This window comes from Hordeum vulgare, chromosome 2H, assembly GCF_904849725.1.
Source record: "Hordeum vulgare subsp. vulgare chromosome 2H, MorexV3_pseudomolecules_assembly, whole genome shotgun sequence".
Lineage (NCBI taxonomy): Eukaryota > Viridiplantae > Streptophyta > Magnoliopsida > Poales > Poaceae > Hordeum > Hordeum vulgare.
This window is the reverse complement of record NC_058519.1, coordinates 394,679,501-394,694,512: the sequence shown is the minus strand read 5'-3', so window position 1 is coordinate 394,694,512 and position 15,012 is coordinate 394,679,501. Positions and strand designations below refer to the sequence as shown.

The following is a 15,012-nucleotide window of genomic DNA, read 5'->3' as shown; positions in this document are numbered from 1 at the left end:
ATGGTTCAAATCTACCTGGTCTTGCCGGAGCCGGTAGGCCCGCCGATGCCGACGGTGACGACAAGGCCATCCTTGCGCTCGCGCAGCTCCTGGATCGCCTTCACGAGGAGGTAGTAGCCGCGGTCGAATGACTGCATCAAACGCAGCGGGTGGAATTAAGGGGGGAGTAATGGAGGAGAACAGAGAGGGGGGCAAAGGGGGAGAGGGTTTACCACATGGAGGGGGAGGGACTGGAGGATGGAAGAAGAGGAGGAGGAGGCGGCGGCGGCAGAGGCGGATGTGGGGGAAGGAGGGGACGAAGGATGGTGGAGGAGGAAGTCGCGGCCGCCGGCCTCGAGGCAGCGCTGCAGGAGGTCTGCATCCATGGCGACGAGGTGGAGTGCAGACGAAGGAAAGAAGGGGGAGAAAAATGCTTCTCCCTCCTTTGGTTCTTTTTTCAGAAGAGGAGCTTGATATTATTTTTTATTTTTATTTTTTGTTGAGAGAGGGAGAAAGGGTGTTGGAGCTTCTTTTAAAAGACGGGAATACTCAACCCAAAAGATAAAGGCAGAAATACTAACTGGACGTTCCTGAAAGAGCATGGACGCATATTTCTTACAGTTTTACTGTAATTGCGACGCGAGATCAAACGATGACACTTTAGAAAAAAAATCTATAAGAAATTGTCAATGCTATTTAAAAAACTAGAGAAGTGCCCGTGCGTTGCAACGGAAGAAAAAAATACCACACGCTTTTAATCTTTTTATAATCATTTTGATTTATTAAAATAATAAACTAACTAACTAATGTAGTCAGTCATATCCTATTTTGTTGAGAAATCAACCCGTTCATTGTTAATTTCACCATGATGAGAAATTAAGCGGGACAAGCAAAGCAAAATAAAGAGGCTACGTGAATTGATCAACGGAGTGTTATCTTATTTCACTCATTGGATAGAGAATGTGAGATCAGATGACAAACTGAAGGTGGTGTTCCATTCTGTCTTTACAACAATACAATCTTACATTCAATACATTAATTCATCAGCAAACAAATCCCCACAAAACAAAAAAAATTGCCGGTGCTTGGCACACGGTTGGAGGCATGGGGAGGAGATCTCACCAGATGATGAGTTCCTGCCGGAGGAGGGGATACGATGAGGGGAGCAAGGGTTAGGCGCCTCTATCTGGCCATAAGGAGTCGTCGTTGCCGCGCCATAACCTCGCACTTCCCCGTGTGAGCCATGGAGGCCCGCCTCTACCTGCAAGTACTTCGCTCCGCCGCACCTTATCCGCGCGCCGCCGCCGTTTTGCATCGAGCAGACGCATCATCCCCAGTCACTGTAGCTGTCGCGTTGATTTGATCCAGAAGATGTGCTCGAGTGCCGAAACGGGGGCAGCAAGCGGGCAGAGGTACGGGCGCGGAGGCGGGTGGGTTAAGATCGACAACAGTGGTGGTTGAGGTCGGCCGCGGCGGCGAGTGGTGTGGCAGCGGCCCGGGCACAGGCCAGGGTGGACCAGGGTCGACGCGATGCGCTCGAGCGCCGCAACGGGGGCAGTGAGCGGGGAGAGGTACGGCCGCGGAGGCGGGTGGGTTGAGATCGGCAGCGGTGGCGGTTGAGGTCGGCCGCGGCGGCGAGTGGTGCGGCAGCGGCCTGGGCACACGCCAGGGTGGCCCAGGGTCGACGGAAGAAAGCGATGCGTATGGATATAATTTTGCAGCGAATCGTTTTTTTTTTTTGCGTTCGAGATAAATGATGGAGCGCGGGTTGAATAACAAAAATTACAGGGTTTTTTTTATAAAAATGCCGCGGTGGGTTTTCCGACGAAAGCAATAGCCTCTTTATTATTAGATATAGATTGACATGCAAATTTAAAAAAGTTGTCAGCAAAAAAGTTCGCATATGTTATCTCTCCCAACAAAGTTCTTCACCTATTGAGGTAAAAAAAAACAATCATCTAGGTTTTACTAATGATAATGATTCCTAAGAGCAAATCCAGTAAATGCCTCGTAAAAGGCACCAAAAGATGGTTTTACCATATTTTACAATACCCAAAACTGCTTTTTTACAATAGCAAAAACCTCCAGCTCTAATAGATGCCCAAAAATAGGATATTAGTGCTCCAATATATTGCAATCAAATAATATAAAACTTACTACAAATCAATCCAAAACAAATATAACAATAATTTCATCAAACAACATCATAATTCAAATTCACAACATCAAATACAACATAAATACAACAAAAGTGAGCACACAATACAAACATAGAGATGAAACTAGGCGTGTTGTTGTCCATGCAATGTCCATCGCTCCTGCATCACATGTTTTTCAAGAGTTCCGGACTCTCTAATGCCAAGTTACACTAGAATAAAGTATTCGATTCGGTCTTGCCTTCTAGTCGGTCGCACCAATTTTCCCATAAGGTGATAGAAATTGTAATCCAAATCGTGTTCATGCATGTTCTCAATGACATGTTTGTGAAAGATCAAGCAAGCTATGATGATGTACCATAGGTTCTCTTGATCCCAAAAGCTAACCAATCCTCGCATAATAGTAAAATGGGCTTGCAATATCCCAAAAGCTATATTCACATCCTTCTTAGTTGTCGCTTCATCATTATGAAACTAGAGTTTTTTCTTGGCTTGGGGTTTGCAATTGGCTTCATGAAAGTAGCCCGCCTCGGATAGTCATGTTTCCAAGGTAATACCCGAAGTTGTATGTGCAACCATTTGCTTGAAAGTTCATCGTTGGCGGTTCACCATTTGCTATCTTTGCATAGAGAGGTGATCGGTTGAGCACATTGATGTCATTACAAGATCGAGCATACAAAAATATGCATGACAAATCCATGCCTCCTGATCGGCCACGGCCTCAAGAATGATGGTGCCATCCTTCTTATGTCCTTTGAAATGTCCATGTCATCACTACAAAAATTAAGACACATCCATGACATTACGGCCAGAACAAAAACTTTCTCTAGTCATGGAAGTGACACTTCCACGACGATAATTGTGACAAAAATGTGTTTCATCGTAGATGTGGTGGGTTCCTACTTCTATGACAAAAAAATATGATAGAAAATTGGCTTTTCATCCTCGGCGGGCCGGAAGCGGACCTGCATGACATTTTTTTGGGTTGTCTATGACCTAAAAAAATCATTGTAGAAGTGGGGTGAGAAAAATTTCAGGATTTTCTGGTGTACGATGGGTGGTTGGGTCCGAGCGATATAGGGGTCGTTGCGCATTTCTCTCATTTGTGCGAGTGTGTGCGAGCTCTTCACTTACTGAATCCAGCGAGCCCATCGTTCACTTACTGAACCCGATCGATACATCACACTATGTACTGAATTCGATCGATAGATCAAGCTCGCTGCTTACTGGAACCCGAGCGATCCCTTAGTTGCTTATTGAACCCGAGTGGTCATTTCACTGCTTACTAAACCCGAGCGATCCATTCATTGTTTATTGAACTCGGTCGATGCGAATGAGACTAATGCGCGTATGCAGTTTGTTGGTATGATGGATCGATGTGTTGCATCGAGTCCCCCGCGCGAGACGTGGGTTGACCTAGCTAGCGGCCAGTTGGTTGTCTCTCAATGAACAATGCTTGTTGTTGTCGCGCACGCGATACATAAATTGAGTCGATGCTAGCAGTCGGCTGCATCGATCAAATACTCCATGTACATAATATAGTATGTATTATGCAAGGACAAATATGAATTGGTCTATAACAGTACCTAAGTTTATGGTTTGCCGATTATCCTAACGGATCTCAAGAGATTTCTGTTGAGTTTTGTGTGCTGAAGTTTTTAAGTTTTCGGTGAGATCACGATGGATGAAAGGATAAGGAACGGCAAAATCCTAAGCTTGGGAACTCGCAAGGCACCCCACGGTAGTATTCAAGGAAGACCCAAGCATCTAAGCTTAGGGTTGCTCGGATGTCATCCCCTATTTCGCTTACAATTCATCGATATGTTACTTGGAGCTATATTTTTATTCATCACGTGATATGAGTTTACTTGGAGCATAGTGTATCACAATGTGTTTGATTTTTAGTTTGCCACAATCATTGTTTGTTGGACAAACCTTTTGAGAGATACGCACATATCATAATTTATTAAAATGCTCTTTATGCTTCGTTTATATCTTTTGAGTTAAGGCAATCATGCCCATGTGCTTCACTTATATCTTTAGAGCACGACGGAAATTATATTTTGTATAAATCCCTAGGATTCTCATGCTTAACTTAAATCTTGTTGAGAATCTATGAAATATGAAGTGGTAATTTGAATTGGTTATAAACTTATATGCTTAGTCAGAAAATGATAGGTATACAAGAGGGATATGATAGAAACTTGTGTAGGTCACTAAATGCGAAACATATGATCAGCGATATTGTGGTTATAATAGGGGGGGTATTAGTTTGTGGAAACTGAGTAGCAAGAATAATGATATTAACACTATTCAGTAAAATGCTAGTCGTGGCATGACCGATAAGTTGGAGCATTTTGTATCCTTGATTGAAAACCTTACTAGTAGGTTGAATGCGCGGCAGCACGCCCGAAGAAAAGCTTGGGCAAGCCCGTTTTTGGCTAAATTGCAGAAATTAACTACTTCCATTTTGAAGATAATGCAGATAATGCCGGTCTGCTTCATAGTGAGCACGGCAATTCAAAATGAAGCGGCTAATTTATTGTAAAATAGAAAATATAATTCTAGGAAAGATACCTACAGAAAATTGGTTAAAAATGAAATGGAGGCAATGAGGAATCACAAAAATATATTGAGTGGAGATTGTACATAGGACACCCATTATAGAATTATTATTATGGTAAGATAGTGATATCAAAACAGTCTTTTGGATGAGAGGAATTGGAAGTTGGAGCACATGGCACAATCAGGATTCAAGTGTCTTTTGGATGGCGAGCATCTGTCCATCCTCCTAGTGAAGTAGCGAGTCGGTTGGTTGTCTGTATCACTCATTTAGAGATAATAGAAATGTATTATCATTATTTTAGAGAGAAGACAAATGTATTTAAACGTGCAAACTCAATTGACTCTTGCGCCTTTGGTAGTTTTGACATTTGAAAGAATCAGTTTTGCTTAGTTGGTAAATTTCCAAAAAATTATTTATAAAAATTAAACTTATTTAATATTGCCAAATAGTTTGCGCATCTCTTCCGTGAAGTGTTTTAATAGTTATAAAATTAGTGCCCAAATCTGTTGACGCAGCAGGAAGAAGAGGATCCTCCAACCTAGAAGATTTTGCTCTAATGTCACTTTTGCAATAATGCAGAGAATACATTGCACTAATTTCATTTTTGCACTGACAAAAAAATATTAAGGGAAGCAAAAAATATAGTCATTTATTATGCAGGATATCCAGTCTCATGTCACAAGAATTTTCCAAGTACATAGGATGCATGTGCTAATCAGAACTATATAATGCCATAGAAAAGATGTACAAAACATGATCAGTTCAAACTTTTGTTGGACCAATTCGGTAGGTCTGAGCAACTCAATTAATGAGAAAAGCATCCATAGAGAGCATTTCTTTGTATTCTCTAGTTTGATGTCATCTAATAAGAAAACTAAATGGAGTTGCTTACCGGTACCACAAAGCATGTTATTGTTAGAGAGTTCTACCTATGTATACTTGCACAAGAAGTGACCATCATGTGGTGAGCAATACTCCCTCCATTCCCTTATACAAGGCCACTATGGAAAATAAAAATTGCATCAATACAAGGCCACTAACAGAAAACGAGGCAAAATTTAATGAGGGGCTCCTCGTAAAGGCAAACGTGCATGCATGTGGTGGTAATTACGCTAGTTAGGTGTAATTCTTTCCTACTAGTACTAGTACTCCCGCTCAGTTTTTGCATGCAATGGCATTAATGATTCCGGTAAAAGAGAAGAAAAGCTAGCTCATGATGCAGACATTAAATTCTGTATTGGTACATGTGTTTTGAGTTTGTGGCCTTGTATAAGGGAATGGAGGGAATATAAAAGATTGAATTACCTTATTAGCTCCCCGGCCCACCAGGATTCAAATCCTACATTTTATATTGGTGCTCACATTATTCTTGATTTGTTTCAGGCTTCGACAATGTCCGTTCAGTGAGATGTGACATTCTCGTGGACTGCAAGGCGTCTATGATGACTTCGTAAAATCTCAAGTTGTTATGTCGACTTAGTGTTCGAAGGTGTTCATATGAATAGGATGTGTGGATGTGCGTTCATAGGATGATTGTATATTCGTGTATGTGAGTAGTTTTGATTGTACCGTGCTAAAAAGATCAACAGTAAACACTTCCAGCGGTGTTCGTGCAATGGTATGAGATGTCATGTGGAGTGGGCGTTTATGGTTGACTTCATAAAATATGTCGACTCACTATTTGGGGTGCTCGTGTGGATAGGGTGTGCATGGGTGCATTCATGGGTTATGTCAACTCAGTCTTAGGAAGGTGTTCGTATGGATAGGATGTGCAGGTGTGCGTTCATAGGATGAGTGTATATTTGTGTATGTGAGAAATTCGATTGTACCGTGGTAAAAAACCAACAGTAAACACTTCCAACGATATTCGTTTAGTGGGATGAGACGTTTCCGTGGGTTGGGCGTCTATGGTTGACTTCGTAAAATATGTCGGCTCACTATTGGAAGGTGTTCGTATGGATAGGGTGTGCATGGGTGCGTTCATATGGATAAGCGTATATTCGTGTATGTGAGCGAATACGATTGTATCGTGCTAAAAAATGCAACAGCGAACACTAAAAAAATAAAGAAAACTAGATCATAAAAGGAAACACGTGTCGGCCTAGAAGATGCATGACTAACACAGGGAGCGAAGGAGAGGCGCCCTAGCTTAGCAACTTTTATTCTTTTATATATGTGTTGTTTGGTCGAGGTGCGCGATGGTTAACTCCTCCCAGCCTCCTCCCTAGGAGCATGCAATGAGTGCTTTGCTTCCAAAGAGCTAATAAATGACATAATAAGAATCTGAGTTCCCTGTGTTTAATATGAGTTTGTGGACCGTAAGCACTTCTATCTTTTTCGTATTTTACCAGCATCTTCGGTACCGTGCATTGCCCGTTCTCACCTCAAGATTTGATGCATACTTCACTGGTGCATTCAACCCGTGGTATGATACACTTTATAACACACAAGCCTTATTATATCTTCCTCAAAACAACCTCCATACATACCTATCATGGCATTTCCATGGTCATTCCAAAATATATTGCCATGCAACTTCCATCATTATTATGGCTCGAGCATTCATAGTTTTTTTTGCTTTGCATGATCATATAGATGACTTTATATGTGTAGCACAACCACTGTTTATCATTGTACACATTTCATGCCAGTATCACTGCACATCCTGGTACAATGCTAGAGGGATTCATATGTAGTCCTAGTGTTTTTCAGTTTTATCGAGTTGGAAAGTAAATAGAAATGTATGATCATCATCATTAGAGCATTACCCTAGTGATAAAAGGATGATGGAGACTAGTGATTCCTCCAAAGAATGAAGATGAGGTTCTAGACTTATAAAAAAGGGGGGCGAGAGAGAGAGAGAGAGAAAGAGAGAGAAGGGCATGCCACTATCCTTTGTTACATATATGCTTAAAAGTAGCATCATGTTCAGTTGGAAATATGCCCTAGAGGCAATAATAAAATGGTTATTATCATATTTCCGTGTTCATGATAATCGTCTATTGTTCATGCTATAATTGTATTAACAGGAAACAATAATACACGTTTGAATAAATAGATCATAATGTGTCCCTAGCAAGCCTCTAGTTGGCTAGCTCGTTGATCAATAGATGATCATGGTTTCCTGATCATGGACATTAGATGTCATTGATAACGAGATCACATCATTGGGAGAATGATGTGGTGGACAAGACCCAATCCTAAGCATAGCACTAGATCGTGTTGTTCGTATGCTAAAGCTTTTCTAATGCCAAGTGTCTTTTCCTTCGACCGTGAGATTGTGCAACTCCCGGATACCGTAGGAGTGCTTTGGGTGTATCAAACATCACAATGTAACTCGATGACTATAAAGGTGCACTACGGGTATCTCCGAAAGTGTGTGTTGGGTTGGTACGAATCGAGATCGGGATTTGTCACTCCGTGTGACGGAGAGGTATCTCTGGGCCCACTCGGTAGAACATCATCATGAGATCAATGTTACTAAGGAGTTAGTCACAGGATGACATGCTACAGAACGAGTAAACAGACTTACCAGCAACGAGATTGAACAAGGTATAGGTATACCGATGATCGAATCTCGGGCAAGTTCTATACCGACAGACAAAGGGAATTGTATACGGGATTGATGGAATCCTTGACATCGTGGTTCATCCGATGAGATCATCATGGAACATGTGGGATCCACCATGGGTATCCAGACCCCGTTGATGGTTTTTGGCCGGAGAGATGTCTCGGTCATGTCTGCATGCCTCCCGAACCCGTAGGGTCTACACACTTAAGGTTCGATGACGCTAGGGTTATAGGGAATTGTTATACGAGGTTACCGAAGGTTGTTCGGAGTCCCGGATGAGATCCCGGACATGACGAGGAGCTCCGGAATGGTCCGGAGGTAAAGATTGATATATAGGATGGATGGGTTTGGACGCCGGAAATGTTTCAGGCACCACTGGCAAAGTACTGGGACCACCGGAAGGGTTCCGGAGGCCCACCGGGAGAGGCCACCAGCCCTAGGAGGCTACATGGGCCAAGTGTGAGAGGGAACCAACCCCTGGGTGGGCTGGTGTGCCTTCCATACCCAGCCCATGGCGCCTAAGAGGGGGAAGGGGGGAACCCTAGCGCAGGTGGGCCTAAGGCCCACCACGTGGTGCGCCACCCCCTCCTCCCCTCCTGGCCGCCACCCCCCTCCCCCCGTCTAGGGTTGACGCCCCCCCTTCGGGGTGGAAACCCTAAAGGGGGTGCCACCCTCCCTTCCCCCTCTATATAGCGGGGTTTTTGGCCATTAGAGACACGGAATTTCATCTCTCTCTCGGTGCAGCCCTGCTCGTCTTCTTCCTCCTCTCCCACGGTGCTTGGAGAAGCCCTACCGGGGGACCTCGTCTCTCCATCGACACCACGCCGTCGTGTTGTCGGAGATCTTCCCCAACCTCTCCCTCCTCCTTGCTGGATCAAGGTGGAGGAGATGTCACTGGGGTGCACGTGTGTTGAACGCGGAGGTGCCGTGGTTCGGCACTAGATCGGAATCACACCGCGATCTGAATCGCCACGAGTACGACTCCATCAACCGCGTTCTAGCAACGCTTCCGCTTAGTGATCTTTAAAGGTATGAATATGCACTCACCCCTCTCTCGTTGCTGGTCTCTCCATAGGAAGATTTGAATATGGCGTAGGAATTTTTTTGATTTTTGCTACGTTACCCAACAGTGGCATCCGAGCCTGGTTTTCTATGCGTAGATTCTATGCACGAGTAGAACACAAAAAGGTTGTGGGCGATGACTTTGTCAATTGCTTGCCACTACTAGCCTTATTCTTTTACGGCGGTATTGTGGGATGAAGCGGCCTGGACCGACCTTACACGTACGCTTACGTGAGACAGGTTCCACTGACCAACATGCACTAGGTGCATAAGGTGGCTAGCAGGTGTCTGTCTTCCCACTCTAGTCAGATTGGATTTGATGAAAAGGGTCCTTATGAAGGGTATATAGCTTTGGCATATCACCGTTGTGGTTGTCACGTAGGTAAGAAGGCGTTCTTGCTAGAAACCCAAATCAGCCACGTAAAACTTGCAACAACAATTAGAGGACGTCTAACTTGTTTTTGCAGGGTTTGACATGTGATGTGATATGGCCAAAGGTTGTGATGTTACATGTGTGATGTATGAGATGATCATGTTCTTGTAATAGGATTCACGACTTGCATATCGATGAGTATGACAACCGGCAGGAGCCATAGGAGTTGTCTTAATTTATTGTATGAGATGCAACACCATGTGTTTACTACTTTTACTTCATTGCTAACGGTTAGCTATAGTAGTAGTAGTAGTAGTAGTAGTAGTAGTAGTAGTAGTAGTAGTAGTTGGCGTGACGACTTCACGGAGACACGATGATGGAGATCATGATGATGGAGATCATGGTGTCACGCCGGTGACAATGATGATCATGCGATGCCCGAAGATGGAGATCGAAGGAGCAAAGATGATAATGGCCATATCATGTCACTATATGATTGCATGTGATGTTTATCATGTTTTTCATATTATTTCTTAGAATGACGATAGCATAATAAGATGATCCCTCATAAAATTTCGAGAACGTATTCCCCTAAGTGTGCACCGTTGCGAAGGATCGTTGTCTCGAAGCACCACGTGATGATCGGGTGTGATAGATTCTAACATTCGAATACAACAGGTGTAAGCCAGATTTACACACGCGAAACACTTAGGTTGATTCGACGAGCTTAGCATGTACAGACATGACCTCGAATACAAGAGACCGAAAGGTCGAACATGAGTCGTATGGTTGAATACGATCAGCATGAAGTTGCTCACCATGATGACTAGTCCGTCTCACGTGATGATCGGACACGGGTTAGTCGACATGGATCATGTATCACTTAGATAACTAGAGGGATGACGATTTAAGTGGGAGTTCATACTTAATTTGATTAAATGAACTTAATTATCATGAACCTAGTCTAAAAGTTGTCTTTACAAATATTGTAGATCCAATGGCTAACGCACGTGTGAACCTCAACTTCAACGCGTTCCTAGAGAAAAACAAGCTGAAACATGATGGTAGCAACTATGCGGACTGGGTCCGCAACTTGAAGCTCATCCTCATTGCATCCAAGAAGGCTTATGTCCTTGATGCGCCGCTAGGTGACCCGCCTGTTACCGCGACAGCCCAAGATGTTCAAAACGTCTGGCAAGTGCGGAATGATGACTACTCTCTAGTTAGGTGTGGCATGTTATACAGTTTAGAACCGGGGCTCCAAAGGCGTTTTGAGCAACACAGAGCATATGAGATGTTCCAGGAGATGAAGCTAGTTTTTCAAGCTCATGCCTTGATCGAGAGATATGAAGTCTCCGACAAGTTCTATAGCTGCAAGATGAAGGAGAACAGTTCTGCTAGTGAGCATATTCTCAGAATGTCTGGGTTGCACGGTCGTCTGACTCATCTTGGAGTAGAACTTCCGGATGACGATGTAATTGACAGAATCCTCCAGTCTCTCCCACCAAGCTACAAGGGTTTTGTGCTAAACTACAACATGCAAGGGATGGAGAAGACCATTCCCGAGTTGTACTCGATGCTGAAATCTGCAGAAGTAGAAGTCAAGAAAGAGCATCAAGTGTTGATGGTCAACAAGACCACCAATTTCAAGAAGGGCAAGGGTAAGAACAACTTCAAGAAAGACGGCAAAGCCGTTGCCGCGCCCGGTAAGCCATATGCCGGGAAGAAGAAAAAGAATGGACCCAAGCCTGATCATGGACATTATATGTCATTGATAACGGGATCACATCATTGGGAGAATGATGTGATGGACAAGACCCAATCCTAAGCATAACACTAGATCGTGTTGTTCGTATGCTAAAGCTTTTCTAATGTCAAGTGTATTTTCCTTCGACCGTGAGATTGTGCAACTCCCGGATACTATAGGAGTGCTTTGGGTGTATCAAACGTCACAACGTAGCTGGGTGACTATAAAGGTGCACTACGGGTATCTCCGAAAGTGTCTGTTGGGTTGGTACCAATCGAGATCTGGATTTGTAACTCCGTGTGACAGAGAGGTATCTGTGGGCCCACTCGGTAGAACATCATCATGAGCTCAATGTTACTAAGGAGTTAGTCACATGATGATGTGCTTCAGAACGAGTAAAGAGACTTACCAGTAACGAGATTGAACAAGGTATAGGTATACCGACGATCGAATCTCGGGCAAGTTTTATACCGACAGACAATGGGAATTGTATACGGGATTGATTGAATCCTTGACATCGTGGTTCATCCGATGAGATCATCGTGGAACATGTGGGAGCCACCATGGGTATCCAGACCCCGTTCATGGTTATTGGCCGGAGAGATGTCTCGGTCATGTGTGCATGCCTCCCGAACCCGTAGGGTCTACACACTTAAGGTTCGATGACGCTAAGGTTATAGGGAATTGTTATACGAGGTTACCGAAGGCTTTTCGAAGTCCCGGATGAGATCCCGGACATGCCGAGGAGCTCCGGAATGGTCCAGAGGTAAAGATTGATATATAGGATAGATGGGTTTGGACGCCGGAAATGCTTCGGGCACCACCGGCAAAGTACCGGGACCACTGGAAGGGTTCCGGAGGCCCACCGGGAGAGGCCACCAGCCCCACGAGGCTACATGGTCCAAGTGTGAGAGGGAACCATCCCCTGGGTGGGCTGGTGCGCCCCCACACCCATCCCATGACGCCTAAGAGGGGGAAGGGGGAACCCTAGCGCAGGTGGGCCTAAGGCCCACCAGGGGGTGCGCCACCCCCTCCTCCCCTCCTGGCCGCCACCCCCTCCCCCCATCTAGGGCTGCCCCCCCTTAGGGGTGGAAACCCTAAAGGGGGCGCCACCCTCCCTTCCCCCTATATATAGCGGGGGTTTTGGCCATTGGAGACACGGAATTCCATCTCTCTCTCGGCGTAGCCGTGCTCTTCTTCTTCCTCCTCTCCCACGGTGCTTGGCGAAGCCCTGCCGGGAGACCTCGTCTCTCCATCGACACCACGTCGTCGTGTTGCCGTAGATATTCCCCAACCTCTCCCTCCTTGCTGGATCAAGGTGCTGGAGACGTCACCGGGTTGCACGTGTGTTGAACGCGGAGGTGCCGTGGTTCGGCACTAGATCGGAATCACACCGCAATGTGAATCGACGCGAGTACGACTCCATCAACCGCGTTCTAGCAACACTTCCACTTAGTGATCTTCAAAGGTATGAAGATCCACTCACCTCTCTCTCGTTGCGGGTCTCTCCATAGGAAGATATGAATATGGCGTAGGAAATGTTTTGATTTTTGCTATGTTACCCAACATGTTCTTCATATGGAGAGTCTCCATGTTTATCACTTTCATATACTAGTGGGAATTTTTACATTATAGAACTTGACTTGTATATTCTAATGATGGGATTCCTGAAATGGCCAAGGTATTCATGAGCAAGCATGTTAGATGCACATCCACTTAGTTTGAGTAGAGAGATTTCATAAACTTGCAGCTCTCGTGCATCAAAAGTTGCATGGAAATCCCTACTCCTCACACAAATATCGATTGGAAGGCATCTCCATAGCAAAATGATCCTCCTAGTTGGTGTGAGACTATCCAAACTTGTGTATTCCCTTGTTTATCCCTATCATCATTCTATTCCACCCAAAGTGTCAAAAGTTCATGGGTCATGCTCACGTATTGAGTGAAGTTGAAAAAGTTGAAGTGCGTGAAAATGTACGAGTCAAATGCTTGGTTAGGAACTCGAGTGATCATGATTTATGCTTGACGTTAGGAAGACATAGTTATGACATTGCTTACATGAACAAATGAATTGGGGGATAACCTTCTTTAGTGTTGTTATTTTGAAAAGCATTTGTCCTTTGGTGGCATTCATCTTTATTATTGTTTTGATATCTATTAAGTCATCATTTCTCAACATTTATACTGTAAGGATTGCATGATAAACATGCTAGGTAGCATTCAACATCGAATATTCTACTTTTATATTTTATCTACTCGAGGACGAGTAGGAATTAAGCTTGGGGATGTTGATACGTCTCCAACGTATATATTTTTTATTGTTTCATGCTACTATTTTATCAACCTTATATGATTTAGAGTCCATTTCATATCATTTTTGGGAACTAACCTATTAACATGGTGTTGAGTTCTTGTTTTTGTCTATTTTCTTGTTTCATAGGAAATCAGTACCAAAGGAAGTCCAAACGGAATGAAACTTTACGATGATTTTTTCTGGACCAACACAGATCCATGGAGCATGAGGAGGAGACCAACGCTGCTTGAGAGGGCCCCAAGTTGAGGTGGCATGCCGCTATGGGGCACGTCGTGTGAGCTTGCGGTCACCATGTGGCTATCCTACACCGCCTCTTAGTCCTTTAAATTCACATATATTCCAAAAACCCTAAAAGGAGCCCCGAAACAATTTTTTTTGCAACCGCAAGTCCCTGTTTTGCGCGATCACATCTTGAGGGCTCCGTTGATACTCTGACAGGGGGAATCAATCAGGGAGGCCATCTTCATCAACCTTCTTACCTTCATGATGATGTGTGAGTAGTTCACCACAAACCTAGAGGTCCATAGTGATTATCTAGATGGCTCTCTTTCTCTATGGTCTTCAATACCATGTTCTCTTTGGAGATCAATCTGAATTAATCATATTTTGCAGTGTGTTTGTTGGGATCCGATGAATCGCGGGTTTATGATTAGATTATTCAATGAAACTAATTAAGTATTTTATGAAATCTATTATGAATTTATTATGTATGATTGCTATAGTTATGTGTGCTAATCTATGAGTCTTCTTTGTCCAAGTAGATGAGTAGATCATCAAAGGGAGTGGTGCATAGTAGTAGGTTCAATCTTGCGGTGTCCTCACCGAGTTACAAGAAGGGTAGCGAGACACATATTTGTATTGTTGCTACTAAGGATAAAACGATGGGGTTTGAATATATTGATTGTCATACTTTGTCTACATCATGTCATCTTGCTCAATGTTACTGCGTTTGTCATAAACTTAATACCATAGATGCATGCTGGATAGCGCTCGATTGGTGGAGTAATAGTAGTAGATGAAGGCAGGTGTCGGTCTACTTATCATGGACATAGTGCTTATGTACATGGTCTTGCCATGAATAATATCATAATTATGCACTTTTCTATCAATTGCCCAACGTAACATTTTATGGAAGTAACATTAGGGGAATCCACAAAGCTTCTCGACGACATAACGGAAATTACTCCCAATGGCACACCAAGCAAGCTCCAACTGGTAAGAAGGTAAAGTCTGTGAAAGAAGTC

General features: G+C 43.9%; 1 protein-coding gene across 1 annotated transcript in view; it reads right to left on the bottom strand.

Moving 5' to 3' along the window:
- The window catches only part of LOC123426402, a 54,043-nt gene extending 53,592 nt beyond the window's left edge, over positions 1 to 451 (bottom strand). Inside the window, exons 1-2 of the mRNA XM_045110236.1 lie at positions 213 to 451; positions 16 to 131 (exon numbers count right to left, since the gene is read on the bottom strand). Of these exons, the coding sequence (XP_044966171.1) occupies positions 16 to 131; positions 213 to 365 (269 nt within the window). The 5' untranslated portion in view covers positions 366 to 451. The remainder of the gene's footprint in view (positions 1 to 15; positions 132 to 212) is intronic.
- Positions 452 to 15,012: the final 14,561 nt, after the last annotated feature.